The 19,303-nt window shown below is 49.7% G+C and overlaps 1 protein-coding gene across 4 annotated transcripts; it reads left to right on the top strand.

The window, feature by feature from the left end:
* Positions 1 to 1,340: 1,340 nt before the first annotated feature.
* Positions 1,341 to 19,215, top strand: gtf2ird1 (GTF2I repeat domain containing 1). 4 transcript variants are annotated; one of them, XM_037467972.2, is made up of 27 exons: positions 1,341 to 1,686; positions 6,294 to 6,414; positions 7,190 to 7,331; positions 7,811 to 7,987; positions 8,243 to 8,426; positions 9,564 to 9,889; positions 10,309 to 10,404; positions 11,233 to 11,316; positions 11,615 to 11,798; positions 12,910 to 12,935; positions 13,464 to 13,593; positions 13,889 to 13,932; positions 14,119 to 14,199; positions 14,413 to 14,550; positions 15,538 to 15,591; positions 15,775 to 15,855; positions 15,967 to 16,150; positions 16,238 to 16,299; positions 16,904 to 16,972; positions 17,072 to 17,339; positions 17,441 to 17,469; positions 17,561 to 17,608; positions 17,730 to 17,807; positions 17,929 to 18,121; positions 18,367 to 18,404; positions 18,489 to 18,592; positions 18,830 to 19,215. In XM_037467972.2, the coding sequence occupies exons 2-27, from the start codon at positions 6,298 to 6,300 to the stop codon at positions 18,896 to 18,898; spliced, it is 3,006 nt and encodes a 1,001-aa protein (XP_037323869.2). In that variant the 5' UTR covers positions 1,341 to 1,686; positions 6,294 to 6,297; the 3' UTR covers positions 18,899 to 19,215. The 4 variants fall into 4 exon arrangements, with proteins under 4 accessions (XP_037323869.2, XP_037323872.2, XP_037323871.2 ...); XM_037467975.2 differs by having other exon boundaries at positions 15,778 to 15,855; XM_037467974.2 differs by having other exon boundaries at positions 1,342 to 1,686; positions 18,492 to 18,592.
* The last annotated feature ends 88 nt before the right edge of the window (positions 19,216 to 19,303 follow it).

The raw sequence follows: 19,303 nt of genomic DNA on the forward strand, positions 1-19,303 counted from the left end.
GGACATGAGAGAAGCGCCGTGTTTCCCTCCCCCCGTTAGAATACGTTGACCGGCAGACCGTGGTCGGTGTCGGTCGGTTTTTATTCTGCAGCGTCGCCGCTAGGTGGCGCCAGGTCTCCCACACTTCACCTTCAAAGCCCAAAACAGCCGTCGGTTATGCTGCATTCTAAATTCTTCAGGTGTTACACCACAAATCCTCTCTTAAACGATCAGGTACCAGGCCCCTCACCCTGAAACAAGAAGTCTTCATTCAGCCATTCCACACACGAGTGGACTTAACGGGTCCCCGCTGTGCTCAGTTCCCATATTCTATGTTTATAGAATGAATAAAGTGAATTGTTCCAGATAAGATCATGTACCGTGACACGTCAGTATCCATCAGCCTTGTTTCTATTCAGCACAGACCCGGTTAGCACACCGGTGTTAATCTTGTGCTAAACCCGCAGCACAGGTAAAGGTAAATCACCTCATTTCATTGGACATTGTGCATTGGTTCTCGCGCCCTGTGCGACGGTTTAGGAGATTGCGTCATTAAATATTAACAACGTGGGAAAGGGGCTGGTGGTGTCGGATTTCACGTGGTTGGTGTTTTTTGAGGCCACGGGAGACAGGTGATGAATCCGCAGAGAAGGTCGGTGGTTTGGGGTTAAATTCTGCCGGCAACCAGAAGCATTTCTTCCGGTGCCCGACCACCGACACCCGGGGAAAGAAAGCATCTCATCCCACGTGAACATCTGCTCTTCAAATGTCTGCATGACAAGTGAAGGCAATAAATCCTTTTCGTGAGGGGGGGGGGCACGAGTTCCTGTTTATTTACCTCCACACATATCTCACACACAGGTCTTATTCACACCGCACAGTTTCGTGTTTTTATTGTTTGCTGAGGGGCAGCTACATTTAAATAAATAAGTTATTATTATTTAAAGAAGCAAGCGGATCAAGTGAAACGTATGGGAAAAATCAGATTTCGCTTTTCATGCAAAAGTTGCAAAAAACTAACCAGATTACTTTAATATGGTTTAAAATTAAGTTTATGTTTTTTTAATGACTTGTTTTCCTCCCGTATATTAAACCGTGGAGCTATGTTATAATCACAGAAGCAGAGGGAATAACTGCTTCAACAGCTGTGGACTAATCCTAAAAGTCATTTTGGATATCTCTTTTTTTTTTTTTTTAAAGACCTTCTGCAGGAAGTCTGAGGGAAAAAGTTGCAGTCAAGTGTCAAAGATAGTGATTTAAAAAAAAAAAAGTCCTAATAACAACATAATACATGTCCCTTCCGTGTGGATGTCGTTCCCTCGGGGTGTTTTCCAGAGGTTTCCTCTTTAATCCTGTATGTAAATCGCAGCCAATAGATGCTGTTGTTGAGTTGGGCTGGGATTAGCAGGAGGCGAATGAGTTTCAATTTTACTGGATTACAGAACAAAGAAAAAGGGAGAGGGACACCCTGCTCTGTTAAGGGGGGTGGGGGGAAGAGGAATAAACTAAGAATAAATACACAAATCATAGATTATAAAACGTGCGATCGAAGTCAACAGTGTGATGATCCGGATTACGATGTTTTAGCGGGCGGCACGGCTACGTTGTGGATGGGAATCGCGAGCGTTTCTGATGGATTAAAACGGGGGGAATGAAACCTATTCCGGGATTGACAGCAGCAACAAGGCTCTTTAATCGCTAATTAAGGTGAGATTTCGCTGGCCGTTGTGATATTCATGAGCGGCTCCACAGTTTGTCCTCGCCGAGCGCGTTGCTTTTTGTGACATGTTACATGTGTAAATGACAGATTATAACCGTAATTTCTGGAAGGGGGGGAGGGGGGAGGCGGATGGGGGGGGGGGAGATGAAAGGAAAAGTGCTAGCGCCAGCTAGCATGAGAGGCTAACGCCGCGGAGCTAACGAGCGCAAGCTAGCTAGTTTAGCTCCAACGGTTTATTATGATACCGTTAGCTTAATGAGCCGGCGATGATTAGCTAACCTGTCGGTGAGTAGCGGAGAAGAAGGCGATTAGTTAGCCGGCAGGGGAGTCAGTTTAGATGGACGTCTCCCTGTAACCTTGCGGGGGTGTGGGGGGGGGGGCTAGCCTGTATTCATGCTTAGGACACAACGTCGCCCCCCCTGCACCCCCCCTCTCTCCACGTATGTATTGCTAACGCCGATAAGGTTGCCGAGCTGGAACAACAAAGCCAGCTAGCTAACCTTAGCTAACCTTAGCTTAAGGATGACGAGAAAAGGGGGGGGGGACGGGACAGTTTGAACTTCAGCATTTATAAAGCTGTAGTTAACTAACAAACCGGGTCAAACGGTGCATCAATAACTGTCTTATTGCCGTGTGTACCCTTGTATAGGGGAGCAGCCTGTGTTTAACAGGTATTCTCGTTGTTATCGTTGGGTGTTTGCAGAAGAGCCGGCTGTGTGCTCGCAGCTGTCTGGTTGTAGTCGGTGCAAAAGAAGCCTCAAAGTTTGATAAAAGAGGAGGAAGGAGGAGGCCGACTGGGATCAAACTGGAAGTGAAGAGATTTGTCCACACGCTCGTTTCCTCTCGGAAGAGCAGAGCTTGACTTTTGTTGTGTCGCTCTCAGGTTTCATATCCTGTGGTTTCCAGCGTTTCGAAGTAATTCCCCCCTCTCCTCCCATGTGATGTGAATTTAATGGTTCTTTTCCTGCTAGCACAAGAAGTTCTCTCTTTGTGCCTCGAGAGATATCTTCCCAGAGTCCAGTATCACGCCACAACTACTCAAAGTTTGTAAGCTTTACATATTTGTCCAATAATCCCGTATTAATAACTAACTAATCAACATGGCATATTTGTCTTAATTGACCTGTGATGAACCCACTGAAGTGTTATAATACAAGAGGGGAGGGGGGGGAGGGATAAGTGTACAATGACGTCTATGTTTTCCCACAGTCCCTAAATAGCAGTAACTTTGTTAAATCTAACGATTTGGAGGGTTTAGGATTAAACCCGGTGATCCCGTAACATGTAAAGCTTGACCTCGGTGGGCCTTTCCCTGCCGATGAATCCTTGGCAGCGGTTTTAAAAGGAATCGCAACGGCAGTGATGACATTCCCGAAAGCCACGGCCTCAGGCAGGAAGGTGTAAACAAGAGGGTTGTGTTGTTGAGATTAATCCCTGTTCTGTTATTCAATTAGAGGAAAGAATTAAGAAAAAATACACACACACACACACTTTAATGTTAGGATGTTTTTATACCTGTGTTATTATACCCACACGTTATTCCAGCTAATTACAGTAAAGACTGCCCTCGATTGACATCTCCCCCCCCCCCCCCCCCCGTTTGGCGCCTCGCACCTGTCGGTTACACTTCGGGGGAGTCAGCCGGCACGCTGCCAGTTTGAGCCCGTTGAGCCAGTCGGACAAAGTTTCCTCTCCATTTTCCAAAGGGCCTGCTGACCTGAATCCGCGGGCCAACGCTGGCAAACCGCACGCACAAGTAAACACGTACTCCACATTGTTTCGGCGATTTCCCACGTGGTAAATGTTGCCGTAGGCCTCTGCGGACGCCATGAAATGAAAGGCGTGGAGTTGTGTTACCATCAAACGTTGATCCTGTGCACATTCTGTGCTGCTCGCCCCGATGGGCCTTTTGTTGCTTTAACAACAGGTGAGCAGAGGAAGAATTAACACCTGCAGATCAGGTGGAATCGTGGGAAGCCTGGTGTGCGTCGTCATTCACACACAGAAAAAAAGACACAAACAGAGCAGGGAGTTTTCTAAGCACTCTGCTGGGTTCCTTTTGGTGGAAAACACTCAATCTGCTGCAGTTTGAGCACCAGCTGAGCTTTCCAGAGGACGCTGCTGAGTTCAGCGTTAACCTCACAACACCAATCCCAAACACTGTGTGAAACCGCTGTGGAGGTAACGTTGACCGTGTGTGTTCCCCATAGACTGTTGGACGTAGTTACCGTGACTTCACCCGCTGGTTAGTGGAAGGATGTTCTGATGCCTCGGGTTGGGCTGTCGCCATCTTGGCGTTTTTGCAACCAGTGAACAACAACATTTTCACTTTGGTGAAATAAAGGTGGGGGATGCCATTAACGGCTCTGGCAGCGACCTGTCAGTCACAACGTAGCCCCGCCCCTCATACCAGGTCTTTGGTGGTCTGTTTGACTCCACCATTTCCTTATTGAACATCATGCTTTGTTGAAGAAGACTTGAAGCTAGAGATTGAGAGCTTAAACGTTTTACAATGTTTGCTGAGGGAATAAATCAAGAGAGAAGTAGACTCATTTTCTCATAGACGAACAGTGGAGACCAGATTAGGACACGGGTTCCTCGCCTTCCAGAGCAGCAGAACAGCTTTAAGTGAAAGTGTAAATATATCCTTTTTCACACCACGTGGTCACGTTTTACCTCCGAAAGCCCCAAAAAGAAGCTTTCGTTGCTCCAAAGAAATCTGGCAGGGAGCAATGACAGCTTCCCGTTTTCGACACAGAACCCGGTTCACCAGTCGCTCGTCGCTGAGCCGTGTAGATTTTGACATCATTTGGATTTGCAGCCCGTCCGTCAGTAAAGCGCTTCATTGCATTACAGAGCTCTCTGGGTCCCTCTCCAAACGGGGGTTTATGCAGTTTCTGAGCAATTCACTTAGTGGTTGGCTCCGGATGGCACTCTGGCGCTGTGCCCGGGACGTCGAGATGCAGAGAAAACCCTTCGAGATGCAGACGACCCGACATCGGGAGAAATGAAAAGAAAAAGAAGGAAGCGCCTACTTCGTTAACCTAAACATTCCTCAGTAGGTTTCTCATGAGGCGCATTAGACATTTGTCCTTTTAAGGGATGCAACCATCTGATTTGTGTCAGTTCTATGCGTGATGGTCTATGCTGAGCACTGATCACGTTATTGGTCAACAAGCTGAACGTCTCTGCTGATATGAGACCAGTGCTGCCCTCTACTTTGTTCACATGGTGTGTGAGTCTGAAATAATAAGTTCCCAAACCAGCCACTCCTACTCTAAAAACCTGCTTTGAATAATAAGTACGCTTTTTATAGGATTTGCATCGGAGAATCTCAGCTGAACCCTTTTTTTATTCAAGCGTCGCGTCGTTCCAAGGTTGTAATCTGCTGCTGGTGCTTTCCTCTGCAGAGCAGTTGACGTGGTGGCACTCTTGAGGCGGCGCTTTTCCCCACCTTTCTCCTCCCCACCCGCTGCTTCCCTTTTGCCTTTTTAAAGATGTGAGGGAAAGAGGCCATCTATTTCGAGGCCGCAATAATTTAGGAGGGGGCTAATGTTTGCTGTGGCCTCAGGGGAGGCAGATTTAGACGGCCAATAGACTCGGCGTGTTCAGACCGGTGCAGCTGAACCCCATCACACCCTCCTCCTCCTCTCCCCCTCTCTCTCTCTCTCTCTCTCTCTCTCTCCACCTCTCTCTATTGAGTCAGTGGTTTGGGCTTGCCAGAGGCGAGCATAATGGTTCCCAGTGTCTGGAGAGATTAAAGGCCAGAGCTGCATTGTTCAAATGCCCCGAGATTAGTTTCCAAGGAGACGGGCCTCAGTTGCCATGAGAACGTGGTGCCTGGTTTTAGCCGAGCAGCTCTTCTCTAACAGTTCCTATCTGTTTGCCCTCCACACCTACATTTAGTCAGCAGCGTTATCTGGAGTTTGGTGGCTTTAGTTTTTTGGACGGGGATTTTCCGTTACTCACGCAGTGGTAGTGCAAACTCGGTCATCTCGGGTCCTGTGCCATCTGTCGAGGGGCGAAAACGCTGCATAGTGAGGCTCATTTGACCTCATGCGAGTGCTCTAATTAGCCCCCCAATGACTATTCTCAGACGCTACAAGCGCTGTTTGCTGAATTCAGATGGATTCGCCTTTTAGCCCCGTTAGCGCTGCGGCTCAAGGGATGTCGGCCGGTCGACAACTTTGCACCAAACTTTGCTCCAAATATCTCAACTTGGGACCAGCAGCTCAAAGTTCTATCTTATCTCAACTTGTACCGGATGAAAGCTCTGCCCAGACCTTCATGATTCACAGATGATGATGAACCCGAAACAGCCGGTTGTCATCGTGGTGCTGCTTACCTCGCCGACGACTGAAACACGCGTTCTCGAGTTTAAAAAAACAAGCCTGCACCCTTTCTCCTCCCTGACCCTCCGGTGTCTAATCAATGCACGCTTGCATTTGCTTAAAGTCAAACCCCGTGATGTCAGCAGAAACCGCTTTGAATGCGGGTCGCCGCCGGGCCCGTGTACTTGAATGCATGCAGGTGTTGCGCAATGTCCCGCCCGCGGGCCTCGCCGCCTCAACCGCGTTCTTCTGGTGCTCCGCAGAGGGATGGCTCAGATGAGGAAGCTGGCGTCCGACGGCGTCCGGACGAGCTCCCGGGGCGAGGCGCTGGTGTCGGCCCGACAGGAGATCCTCACCAGCCTGGTGTCCGCCCTCGACTCGGTGGTACGTATGTCCCCAGAACGATCCTCGGGGGGGGGGGGGGGGGGGGACACGACGACACACATTCATTCTGCAGCTATTGGCCAATAAGTGAAAACCCACCCGATAAACAGCTGCTTTTATGCAAAGATGCAGTTTAAACTCTTAATGTGGCTGTGCATTTGGACTGCCGGTTAATCTGTAATTTATAACTTTAATTATTAATCAGATAAAAAGCATTTGAATTGTAGCCGTGTCTCTTTGACGAAAAGTTAAAAGTTCTTTGCTTTAATGTTTCAGTTGTGAGGATTAACAGGACTAACGTCAGACCGTCTCAGACTGATTCAATTATCATAAACTCCAAAATGTTACGTCATAAAAAGCCACACCAATCCCGTTGCTAGGCAACAGCTTGGGGCCATGATTACTTCCCGTCAGCTGACGCCATTCACACGAACTGCAACCGGGACACAAGGGGAACAATTCTGTTTACATTATCTAACGTTTCTCAACCTCATTTCAGCTGAGTCGCGTGAGCTAATTCGGCCGCTTCCTGCACGCTTGTGTCTTTTTGGACAAACGCACATTCATTTAGAGGCAAATAATCAAAGACAAAGAATGTGTTCTCTCAGTTCAGTGATGGATTAATTCAGCAAGGCGTTAGCTTCATCTAGCCTCAGCTATGGAACATTGGGGTCAGTTCTGAAATCGCTTCTCTAAGTCCCGCCCCCAACGATCGTCAAATGAAACGAGCGATCTGCTGAGACTCCCGGGTAAGTGACGCCTCCTCGTCCCGCAGTGCATGGCCATGTCCAAGCTCAACGCCGAGGTGGCGTGCGTCACCGTGCACGAGGACAGCGTGATTGCCGTGGGCACGGAGAAGGGCCGAGTGTTCCTCAACTCCAGGAGGGAAATCCAAACAGACTTCTACAAGTTCTGCCGTGAGTGTCGTCGTTTATTTCTCTTGATGGCGCCGTTTTTTTCTCAAAAACACATCATTGCTATTCTTTATTTAATTTGTATTCACATTAAGCTTGTCGGAGGCTGGGTTTTTTTTTAAGTAGATTGTACAGACGTGGAAGTCCGAGCGCTTCAGTCAGTCAGTTGGCCTCTCAATCACACACACACTGTCTCACACACCCTTTCCAGTGCCACACACACACACACACAAATGGCAAGCCTTTGTTTCCTATAAACAGTATGCAAGTGTGTAATCTGAGGCATGTCTTAGATTAGCTTCAATCCAACCCTGTTGACCTTGAGCGATAAAGTGAAACAGCAAATCCCTCTCTCAGACTGAACGATGTGCATATCACCGGGTTTGGGACCTTTTTATCAGGCCGGTTATTCAAGGTGGAAAGAAAAGAAAAAATGTTGCCGCGCGCTTTGCGAGACGTGATTCCTGTCGTTTGGCTCTAAGGGGGGCCGTGTCTGCAGAGTCTGGCCACAGCGAACGCTCACACCAAAGACCAGGAAGGCGATCCCAGCAAACCCAGTAAGGACGGCGAGCACGGGAAGTCGAGAGCTCCGTCGGACGCCCAGTCCAACGTCTTCGTCCTGAGGAAGATGGTGGAGGAAGTCTTCACTGTACTTTACAGTAAGGAGTCACCGCGTGCAACACGTGTCCTGCCGATGCCACAAAGTCGTCTCATGAATTTGCTTAAATGCCTTCACTCCAGTTAACCAGAACGTGTCCATGTGATGGATAGTGCTGCTGAATGCATTCTTACAGTTCAGTTCAGTGCATTTCTGGACCTGTTATTGACCTCTCACCTATCCTGCAAAACGCCTGAGCTTTGACTCCCTTCAGCACAGTGCAGGTACCCACAGTCCTTGTTGCCTTGTCGCGCAGGTGAGGCCGTGGGGAAGAGCAGCCTGGTCCCCGTGCCTTACGAGTGGATCCAGAAGGACCCGGGCTGTGTGGCGGCCCGCGGTCTGCCCGAGGGAGTCGCCCTGAAGAAGCCCTCCGAGTACGACACCAAGACGCTGATGAAGATCCTGGAGCAGAGCCACCGCATCCAGTTCACAGTCAAAAGGTCCGTTCCTTCCTCGCCAGCTGGTTCACGTCTCCAGAATCTGATGCCACGCAGAGGCTCGATGGTCTGTCCTTCTCCTGAGGCCACTTAGGGCTGCAGTGCATTAGTGAGCAGCAGACAAACCCTCTCTAAGGCTGCATGTTTGTCTCTCACTTTATCAGAGATTTGCGTGGATGGAACTGTCTCTGAACAGAGCCTTTCTTGTCATTTATTCGGCGTACGTACTGAGCGGCTACAGGACAGCAGGTGGGACGTCATGTGGGAATATAATAAACCGATTTATATTCAGTTTATGTGGCGTCGGTGTGATCCAAATACACTTTCAAGTCGGGGCTGGTCAAGGTCGTCAAATTGTGCCACCAGACTGAGCACAATGTTATTTTTTTTTTTTTTATCTGATCCAAAGTCAACACTTCATTAAAGCCCCCTTTTTGTCCCCGGCGACACGGAAGCGTTTGAGCAAACGGACCAGGGTCTGAATTTAAAAACGTTCTGCCGCAAGGTAGAATACAAACTTCATTTATATGGTGTCCAGTATTAAATCAAAGCTTCTCTTCTTGTCAGACAAAATAAAGTTGGGCCTTGCGGTCAACTTCCAGACACATTTTGTTTTTTAAAGTCTGAAAGGAAGAAAAAAAAGAGGGTTTCTGCTATTTTTTTCAGAATGTCGCTTAGCGGTTAAGTTCTAAAGCACAAATAAATAAGCACCAAACAACCAACAGATGGTTCCGTGTGCATTACTATGTGCATCGCTAAACACTGCGCAGCACTAAATGTCGTCGCTGTGGGTTTATATTTTTCCCCGACGTGATGAAACAGGCGGATACAAAAAATCGCAGGCCGCAGATTGTTTTTCACCCCGGAGCCGTCGCCATGGAAACGCAGACAAAACAATGAGCGCTTATTTCTCCATGAAAAGTGTCCCCGGGACTGAAATGATCAGCAGCGTCTTGGTGGAGATGAAGATTTAATGGCTCCCTGGAGACCACATTTAACCAGGTCACTTTGTTTAGGACTTCTCTAAAAACGTTATTCACTCGTTCTGGAAGTCATCAAAAGGGGATAAAGTGCAATTGGTTTATTCACAGGAGCCGGTGCTGAAACTAAATGCTGTGATTTCTGTGTCCTACGTCACAGGCCAGCAGAAGATTTGCCCCGAGAGGCCAAGCCCGGCGCCGACGTCAAGCACAACTCTTCCGCCGCCGCCGCCGCCATGACACCCGGCAGCCACGGCGCTGGGAAGGCCGCCGCCCACGTGGTCCCGCCACCGAGTCCCGCCTCTTCCAGCAACTCCGTCCTGTCCAACTTCCTCTACGGCATGCCCATGTCCTCCAAGCCGCACCCGGACGGCAAGCTGGATTTCAAGCCCGTGTCCCTCCTCAACCTGGGCAAGGACCGACTGGCCAACTGGGCCGCGGGGACGGACAAGGCGGGCGCGTCCGTCAGCGACGGCGCCGCCAACGGTGAGGTGTTTGGGTGGGAATGAAGACGAATGCGTGTCTCTGACTAAGTGCTTCCTGCGCTGCAGGAGCCATTATTATACGGCTCATTGTTTCCCTCAAAGCTGCACTTTACCTTTATGGAACATTTCCTGGTTTTACACGTATCTCTGGATGAGTCGTTTAGCGCGACGCAACCAGTAGTCAGGGGGGACGTTTCCTATCCATCCACCCATCCACCCATCCATCCATCTATCCTCATCTTCTTATCATACTGCAAACAACACCGACACACAGAAATGTAATGATCTATTCTGGTCCTGTCATTCATTTTGTCAGGTGACGAGATGATCTAGTCAAGGATCCGGCGTCTTATCTGGATGCTAAGTGAACATCTCTGGTCCACGTGAACGCAAATTGAACTGCGTGTATTTCGTTTTCAGAGGATTCGACGAGACCCCCTGGGGAGCAGGGTCAGAGCCCCCCTGGCATCCACATCTCCAAGAGGCTGCTCTTCTCCATAGTGCACGAGAGATCGGGTGAGACCTCGTCCACGCGTTTGTTGGTCCTTAGAGACAAGCCGGACACACGGAGAAAGGTTCTTTTGTCTCAGCCGCGTTTTAAGGTTATCTAGAATACACTGACACGCCTCGTGAGTCACCATTAATGAGCTGAGTCCAAAGGTGTGAACGATTTGAACTGCACAAAGTGGAACGTGCTCAATATTTGCCTAAGATTTCCTCTTAATTAGCTCTACAGCTAAATGTCATTGCTCCTTGTGATTTTAATCCATACGATTATACGTGAACTTTAGCTGCTCCGAGGATTTTGTGTCCTTTGGACGGATTTATATTTAATGGCAACGACGGTATCAGTGTTCATTCACAGTCGAGGATCACTGATGGCAGCTCCGAAAATTATCTCAATGCACGTGTTGAAGAGCATTAAACCTTTGATATTAGCGTAGCGTCAAAAAAAGTGAAGTCTGTAGTTTTGAATCTGACACCAACGTGAAAGATGGAGGTTGTTCTTTAACTGTGTCAAAAAGTCTTAAAGACAATTCTATACATGTTGTCTCAATGGAATGTTTAAAGTTCACATCAGCCTCACCAGAAGAGGTTTTCCTGCTCGTATTAACATGCTATGTGTACAAAACAAAGGCTAAACTGTACTAAACCTGAACACCTAAGGGCTAAGCTACTGAAATGTCAAGTAATCGCATGAAGAGATTGCAGTTAGTCACAAGTTGACGTTGGGTCAGCGGAGGAGATTATTTTACTCGCATTGCACTGAAGCCCAATTCCATGTCGAAGGTGGAACAAACCGTCCCAGAAGGAGTGCGTCTCCAATCATTCTGTCTCTTGCAGAGAAATGGGACTCTTTCATCCGGGAAACCGAAGACATCAACACGTTGAGGGAATGCGTTCAGATCTTGTTCAACAGCAGATACGGTGAGCGACTCGCTCTTTTCTTTCTTCTTTCTTCTTTCTTCCATGACTGCGCGCGCATCCACGGATGCTGATGGATTGGGGTCAGTGCCTTGGTTTGATCATCTTTCACTCTGTGATTCACAAGACATGTGTTTGTACGCGCCGTTCAATTCACAACCCCCCCAAAAAAAAGAAGAAAAAGGAGGAAATTGCAAGCAGATCTTAAAATATTTCCGTCCTTTTGGCACTTTGTTGAAATCCTTCGATTTCAGCGCCGCGTGTCCAATCGTCCTCATCATCCTGTGCTCCTTGTGTCCAGCCGAGGCTCTGGGTCTAGATCACATGGTGCCTGTCCCCTACCGCAAAATCGCCTGCGACCCGGGCGCCGTGGAGATCATCGGCATCCCGGACCAGATCCCCTTCAAGAGACCCTGCACCTACGGCGTCCCCAAGCTCAAGCGCATCCTGGACGAGCGCCACGGGATCCGCTTCATCGTCAAACGGTAGGAACCCGAGAGCTGTGGGGGTTGTTTTTTTTTTTTAGTTTTCGGGGGCACCTTTGGGATGCGATTGTGGCGCGCCTCTAAAATTGATCTGAAACACGCAGCCATTTCCCGCCGTGTCCCAGGTGACTCGTGGCCCCTGCGTCCGTTTTTTGCCTCGTTGGTGGGAGAAAACGCATCTTTTCCCCGGCTCCTGCAGGCGGCTCATTAGTGGTAATGGAGTTAGGAAAAGATTGAGATGTGATTCATTTCAGAGTTGCGTCACATTCCCGTTGTCACTGAGAGACGTTCCAGATGTTTTCTTTTGGCACGCTCTTTGTTGACAGACTTTGTTCAATTAAATCCGTCCGGTCGTCAATTATAACGTTTGGCAGCTTTAACCGGAGCCTCATTTAAAGCCGCAGTCTCGCCGTTGATTACACCCAGATGATATCACCAGTAATAACGACCACGTTTTAAATCCACTTCATAAGCCGCTCAGTTTCGGATAAATCAACGCCCGCTGGAGTGCTTTTTTAAAAATGAATGAATTGTGGTCCAAAGTGTGTGTGTTAAATGTGGCACAGATGTGAACGCTGACCACATAGTAGGAAGAAATAAGAACAACACAGACTGGCTTTGTGTTACAGGTTTGATGTGGTTAATAGTTCATTTACCTTTAAATTATTAAGTCAATGAGTCATTTTGTTTAAATAAATCATCGTATTGAGAGCCTCACTAATTTCCCCAAACAGCTGCTGGCTGATGGCTTTTAGCTAAAGAGGCTCAGAGGCGCGTAAACAGTCGATTTGGCGTGGGACTACTTTCAGCGGCGTATTAATTCGCATCTGGGTGCTTCTGAGGGCTCTGGCGGCGAGTAGAGTTCCCATTAAGGAAAAGAAGGCGTCGCCCTGTGACACGGACATGCGAGGCCTCTCCTCTAGTGCCCCCCTCAGACCGGACTCCAGAGCTTCTCAGCCCACCCCTTCACGTGGTCCTTTGACACAGGGCTGATTGTTTAAAGAGGTTAAAGAAGCCGTTGAACGACTTCCTGCACGTGTGCAGCGATTTGCATCGAGGGGCAGAGCCACCCTTAAAATAACGGCCTTCTTCTCTTTTCTTCATCTTCCAGAATGTTTGATGAAAGGATTTTCACCGGTAAGATTCCTCTTTTTTTTTTTTTTTTTTATGAGCCGTGATGTGACCTCGTTGATTTAGCGCTGCTCATCACGCCGCTGCCTCTTATTACCCTCAAATATGTCCCGGCCTTTTTTAGGATTGGCAGCAAACCGGAAGGAGAGATTTAAATCCTTTGTGTAGTTTATAATAATTCAAAGACATTGTATATGATACAATTACACTTACACAATTATACAATTTGAGTAGCACTGGTTTACACTATATTTAAAAGTAGCAGATCCAAGTTATTATTATTATTATTCACCCCTAGCGGTCTAATGAGACAACATCTGGGCTGTGATACACAAGTGAATCATCGACATCCTGTCAAAGGGAACTCTGGGTAAAATGTCTTCGAGCACCTCGACAGTTAATTTTCCCGAATGAAAAGTCTTCATTTTATATATTCGCAGCCCTCAGATGTTCCTCGCCGACGGATCGCACTGTTTTGTTTATCTTCTGTTGTCTTTTTTGTCAATAATAATCAAAAAAAATCTTATGTAAAAGCCGCTGGCAAGATGGCGAGGGAGGAGGGCAAGCACGACCCGGGCTCCGTGCCCGATGACGGCTTCCCGGACAGCCTGAGCACGCCGCCCGCCGCCGCCGCCGAGCCGCTCGGCAACGCTCACAGCAGCAGGTTCAGTAGAGCCCCCCCCCCAACACACACTACTGATACTGCCCCCCTGAGTGTCCTGTTTTAATGATTAAAGACATAAACATCTCTCCCAATAGCAGCCTGTTGGTGTTTAGTGCAGCAGAATTTTAATGTTTCACCCAAGAAGACAAAGGGGGGCGGGGGGGGGGGGGGGGGGGGGGGGTCACCTCATTCACCTGAAGTGTCTTCACACAGTCGGCACACAGCCTCTCGTGCTTCTGTATTCATAGTGAGGCAGCTTTCATTGGTCCTGAGTGTGTTTTGTTTGGTCTCACAGGTCAGCGAGTGCGTGCGTGAGTCCTCTGGCTGACTGTGAAGCAGGTACGTTTCCTTTGAAACCTTTGTTTGTGTCTCTCACAGTCCGACGTGACAAAAGATTCGAGTACCAGGTTCAAGTTTCAAAGCGACGTCCGAGTCTCCGTCGCGTTGACGCCGTGTCACATGACCTCTGAGTCTGTCTTAACGCGGCCTTTAAACGCGCTGATGGGAGGTGTTCGGTCCCCGCAGGTCCTTCGGGAGATTGCATTCCTTTGAAAAGGATTAAAACGGAGCCTCCAGACGGGGACATCATTCAGGTCACCGTGCCGGGTGAGTGTGCACAACGCTTAAAAAACAACAAAAACAAAAAAGCAACAAAGGAGTCTTTTAGTTTAAGCCTCAAGGCGTCGAGTCGAGGCTTCCAGGAAGTGACGTGGTCACCAGCCGGGACCCTGTCTATACGCACAGTGTGCCATGAATGCTCATAAACGTGCGCGTGGTGCTGGGGGAGACGTTGTGAGAATCCGCCGTTTGTTCCGTCAGAGGCCGCCGCGGCGGGGGAGGAGCCCAGCGAGGGGGGGGCCGCGACGTGTCCGGCCGCCTCGGCCGAGCCCGCCGCCCCGCCCGCTGCACCCGCTGCACCTGCTGCACCCGCTCCACATCGCCAAATGGAGAACGCAGGTGAGCCCCCCCCATCTCCCCCCCCCCCACACCTCACCCACCTTCTTTTTCACCGCAGCCGCCGGAACGCCAGCCTCCCCCCGCAGCCCCCCCACAACCAAAAGCGGCCCCAACCACTAGTAGCTCCCGACCCCCCCCCCCCACACACACTCCAAACCGTAGCCCCCTCCCCCTCCCCCATAGCTCTTCTCTTCCTTCCAGTCTGACAAACACTAGCTCCTGTAAAAGGCACCATGCATTCTTGTAGTCCCGCAGCCCACAATGGTTAGAGAGACAAAGACCCCCCCCACCCCCACCCCTCGATGCTCCAAAATCCCACCTCCCTCTAGCATAGTAGCGGGTAACAGGTTAAAACTAAAGGTACGACGGATGAGTCGACTTCTCTCTCTTCCTCCACACCGGCCTCCTTTAGTACAAGGACTCACAGTGGTTTGGGCATTTCTCACCTTTAAGGGTTGTTGACCCCCCCTCCTGAAAAGGGACAATTTGTTAGTTTCTTTCATTTAGAGTAAATGAACATCCAAACGAGGCCTGTGTTCACGATGCACAATCCGAGAGGGAGGAGTCTGCTCGATGTGATGCTTCCAAGAGGCGTTTTGTTTTATTTTGTTGATTTAATTGTGCTTTGTTTAAGTTTTCTTTTCTTTCACAAATGACCACTAAAGGAAAGAAAATGAAGGTAAGTCACACGTATAATTATGCTTTTTTTTTTGTTGCTATTTTCTATCGTAAGCAGTAAAGTGAAAATCAATGCTGGAGCACAACGAAGAGTCTCCTTATTATTTCATTTTGCTTCCTGCATCAAACTCTTTTAGTTCAGTTAATTAAATAAAATGTAGTAATTACTGCAGGAAAAAAAACATCTGGGAATGTTTTAGTCGGTGAACTCACGGAGCCAAACCCCCCAGCACTCTTATGTCCCTTAACAAGAAGCCCCCCCCCCCCCCCCCCGGTTGTGTGACTGTGTGCGTTTGTTTCTCCCTGCAGCTGAAGCCGTGTCGCCGTGCGCTGCGTCTCAGAGCCTCAGGAGGTCCTCTGAAGGTACCGACCCGTCCTCCTGTTCTTTGTTTTGGAGCCTTTTGACTCTCGGCATCCAACATTAAGTCTGTCAATCTGTCTTTGAACTTCCAAACTTCCACGTCAGGCGCCGTTCACTAGTGGTCACTGCAGGTGCGATTCATCCAAACAAAGATGTTATTTGTCATATGTTTTTATCTCGACTAGCAGGGAGTCTGGTGGAGGACATCGGTGAGATGATTCTTCAACTCCGGAGACAAGTGGAGAGCCTCTTCAGCATCAAGTATGGTGAGAAATCCTTAAAGATTAAAAGTTACTCATCCTCTGTTATGAATGAACATTGAGAAACGCTGCTGCGTGGTCACACACCAACCTCCTCCTCCTCCTCCTCCTCCTCAGCCGACGCGCTGGGCCTCCCCGAACCGACCACGGTGCCCTACTCCAAGTTCCAGATGTACCCGGAGGACCTGTACGTGAGCGGGCTGCCCGAGGGCATCGCCATCCGCCGGCCCAACTGCTTCGGGGCGGCCAAGCTGCGCAAGATCCTGGCCGCCGGCGCTCAGATCCGCTTCGTCATCAAGAGGTGAGCGCCGCGGCGGGGCTTCGTCGCGCGACGCAGGGTTGCCGCGGACGACCGTTTTGATTTCTCTCCGTGGTCGTTTGTCTCCAGGCCCGAGCTGCTGACTGAGCAGGTGAAACTGGAGTTGCCTTCGATGCCCATCTGCGAGCCAGGTGTGTTCTCATCCACGATCCGTCATTCTGCATGCGAGATGTACGCCGAGTCGGAGCACTACATCTCCCATGATGCTTCTGGGTTCAAGGGCTCGCTTGTTTGCACCAACGGTTTAAAAAAAAAAAAAAAAGCTCCTCTGTGAATTGGTTCTCTTCACAGAGTCCGAACGCTGCAGCAGTAACGTTTAACCTCCTGCACCTGCAGTGAGAGCTTCTTTAGAAAGGACGTCCCCCCGTCCCACATGCATGGAATTAAAAGCCCCCAAGACAAAGTACCGCAGCGGACAGGAGGGGGGGGGGGGGAGAGGGGGGGGGGACTGTGAGCGGAACACTCCTCCATGTGTAAAGTGAATTATGCAGCTTTCAAGATGCGACGGGCTCTTTCCTCTGCAGTCAAGGTTAAATCCAGTTCATGTGCTATTTGAAAAAAGTCCTTGCAGGGATTTTCCTGCAGCTTTCTGCGCCTCTTCTTTCTTTTCATTTGTGACAAAGCTGCTGGATGAGGAGCAGCTCTCCGCTGTTTGTTGTTGCCAGTGAATCTCAAGAGGCGACGAAAAAAAAAAAACCCTTTAACCCCTCCTTTTGAAACGTTGTTTTCCCAAAGAGCCGGACGGCGCGGATCCAGAGACGGAGGAAGGCGCCGCCGCCGCCTCCAAGAGGCCCGCTTTCTCAGGTGCGTCGCGTCTGATGAAACGTGAAATGTGCTTCTGTGTCGCACTTTCCTCTTCAAAGGCTGAGCATCTCTCTGAAGATGCCCCCCTCCCTCCCTCAGAGTGCCTGGAGTCCAAGCTGTCCAGGATCGACCTGGCCAACACGCTGCGCGAGCAGGTCCAGGACCTGTTCAACAGGAAGTACGGCGAGGCGTTGGGCATCAAGTACCCCGTCCAAGTGCCTTACAAGAGGATCAAGAACAACCCGGACTCGGTCCTCATCGAGGGCCTCCCCCCCGGCATCCCCTTCAGGAAGCCCTGCACCTTCGGCTCCCAGAACCTGGAGCGGATCCTGGCGGTCGCCGACAAGATCAACTTCACCATCACCAGGTGGGGGCCCGGGCCGCCGCATCCGTCCTTCTGCTCTTACCTTTCACAATAAGAGCGTGGGATCATAATAGGTTTAACGTACCTGTGTTTGTTCTTTTCAGACCGTTTCAAGGACTCATTCCAAAACCAGGTGAGAACAGAGAGCCTCGTTAAATAGAAGTAGCACAGAAAGCTCATATGGATGTGAAGTGATATCGCTCCACAACCCCTGTTGTCCCCAGCACCTCGACGCGTCACCTTGCTGAAGAAGGCCTACGCCTCCATAAGCGGTGAGAAAAACGTTCTAATTGATCGAAAAATCAGACTTTTTTTTCCTGCCGTCTCTTCTCGAGGATCTTTTGTCTTTTGTAAACGTGCGCACCACCCGATTGTCTTCCCCCCCCCTCCCAGACGAGGACGACATCAACCGCATGGGGGAGAAGGTGGTCCTTCGGGAGCAAGTCAAGGAGCTGTTCAACAAGAAATACGGTGAACACACTTAAAACATTTAGAAAGCTCCTCCTCTCATCCTCCTGTGCTTATTTACGAGGGATGAAGAGCCTCATAAAATTACGACTCCCCGGCTTGTGTCTCGTCTCGGGCGCTCCAGGTGAGGCTCTGGGCCTGGACCGCTCCGTCGCCGTCCCGTACAAGCTGATCCGCGGCAGCCCGGAGTCGCTGGAGGTCGGCGGCCTGCCGGACGACGTCGCCTTCCGGAACCCCAACGCCTACGACGCGGCGTGCCTGGAGAGGATCCTGCAGGCAGCCGACAAAGTGACGTTCGACGTCAAGAGCCAGCTGCAGTGAGTGCCGGGAGGGGGGGGGGGGGGGGCTTTTCCTTCTGTTTGCTTCTCTGCGGTTAAGCTCATTATGGTTTTATTCACGCTTTGGATTTAAAATCCAGCCGCTCTGAGGCGTCGGAGAATAAATCTTCCTCGGCGGGGAATGTAAATAACAATATTTTGACGTGGAAGCGGTTAAGCTGTGATGAAAGAATGGAGGCAGAGACTGTTTTTTTTTAAAGTTTATTTTTGTCTCCCTCTCTCAGACCTTTTGCAGAGATCTGCAGCCAGGCGTCTAACACAGGTGAGGCGCTCGAGTCCCTCCACCCGGAACTCCGCTTCAGAGTTGTGCACACTTTAAAAAAAAAAACCTCTTGTGTGTCTCAAGTAGCAACCGACGCCTCCACCAATCGACGGAAGCGCAAGAGAGTCCAAGAGAGCAGCCGGGGTCCCGCCTCCTCCGACCTGTCGACCAATCAGATCCCAGTGATGGTGAGATCTGTCTTTGTATTAAACGTGTGTTAAATTCAGAGACAGCAGAAATCTCTAATGAGGCACAAAAAAAAAGCATTTTGTTTAACATTTAATTATTCATGATGCAGTAGGACACATACAATAACAAAGAGATCAAATGGAATAAAGCAGTGAAAAGATTTAACGGAGATCACTGAGGGAATGTGATCCATGGGACACTAAATGTTTAACCCCCCCCCCCTCCTCGACCTGCAGCAGTGGCCCATGTACATGGTGGACTACAGCGGGGTGAACGTGCAGGTTCCCGGCAAAGTGAACTACTGAAGAACGGACCTGGAAAAAGGGGGAGGAGTCTGCCAGAGAGCGCCGCTCACGCCTCTTCCGCACCGACGCTTTGTCAGAGACTGAAACACACGGAATACGACAGAATGTACTCGGATCGCAGCGCAGGGCTTGTTGTGTGTGTGTGTGTGTGTGTGTGTGTGTGTGTGTGTGTGTGTGTGTGTGTGTGTGTCGGCGCCGACGTTGTTTTGTTTGTTTTTTCCCCGCAAAGACGAAGACGCGTTTGTCCACTGAGTCACGTCGCTGTATCCGGCATTTGGTTGCAATGTATCACTGACACACACACACACACACACACACACACACACACACACACACGAAAAAGAAAACATCTTTGATAACAATCCCCCCCCCCCGTTCCATAACATTCAGATATTTGTACTTTTT

The sequence above is a fragment of the Pungitius pungitius genome, chromosome 16 (assembly GCF_949316345.1).
Source record: "Pungitius pungitius chromosome 16, fPunPun2.1, whole genome shotgun sequence".
In the NCBI taxonomy this organism is placed as follows: Eukaryota; Metazoa; Chordata; class Actinopteri; order Perciformes; family Gasterosteidae; genus Pungitius; species Pungitius pungitius.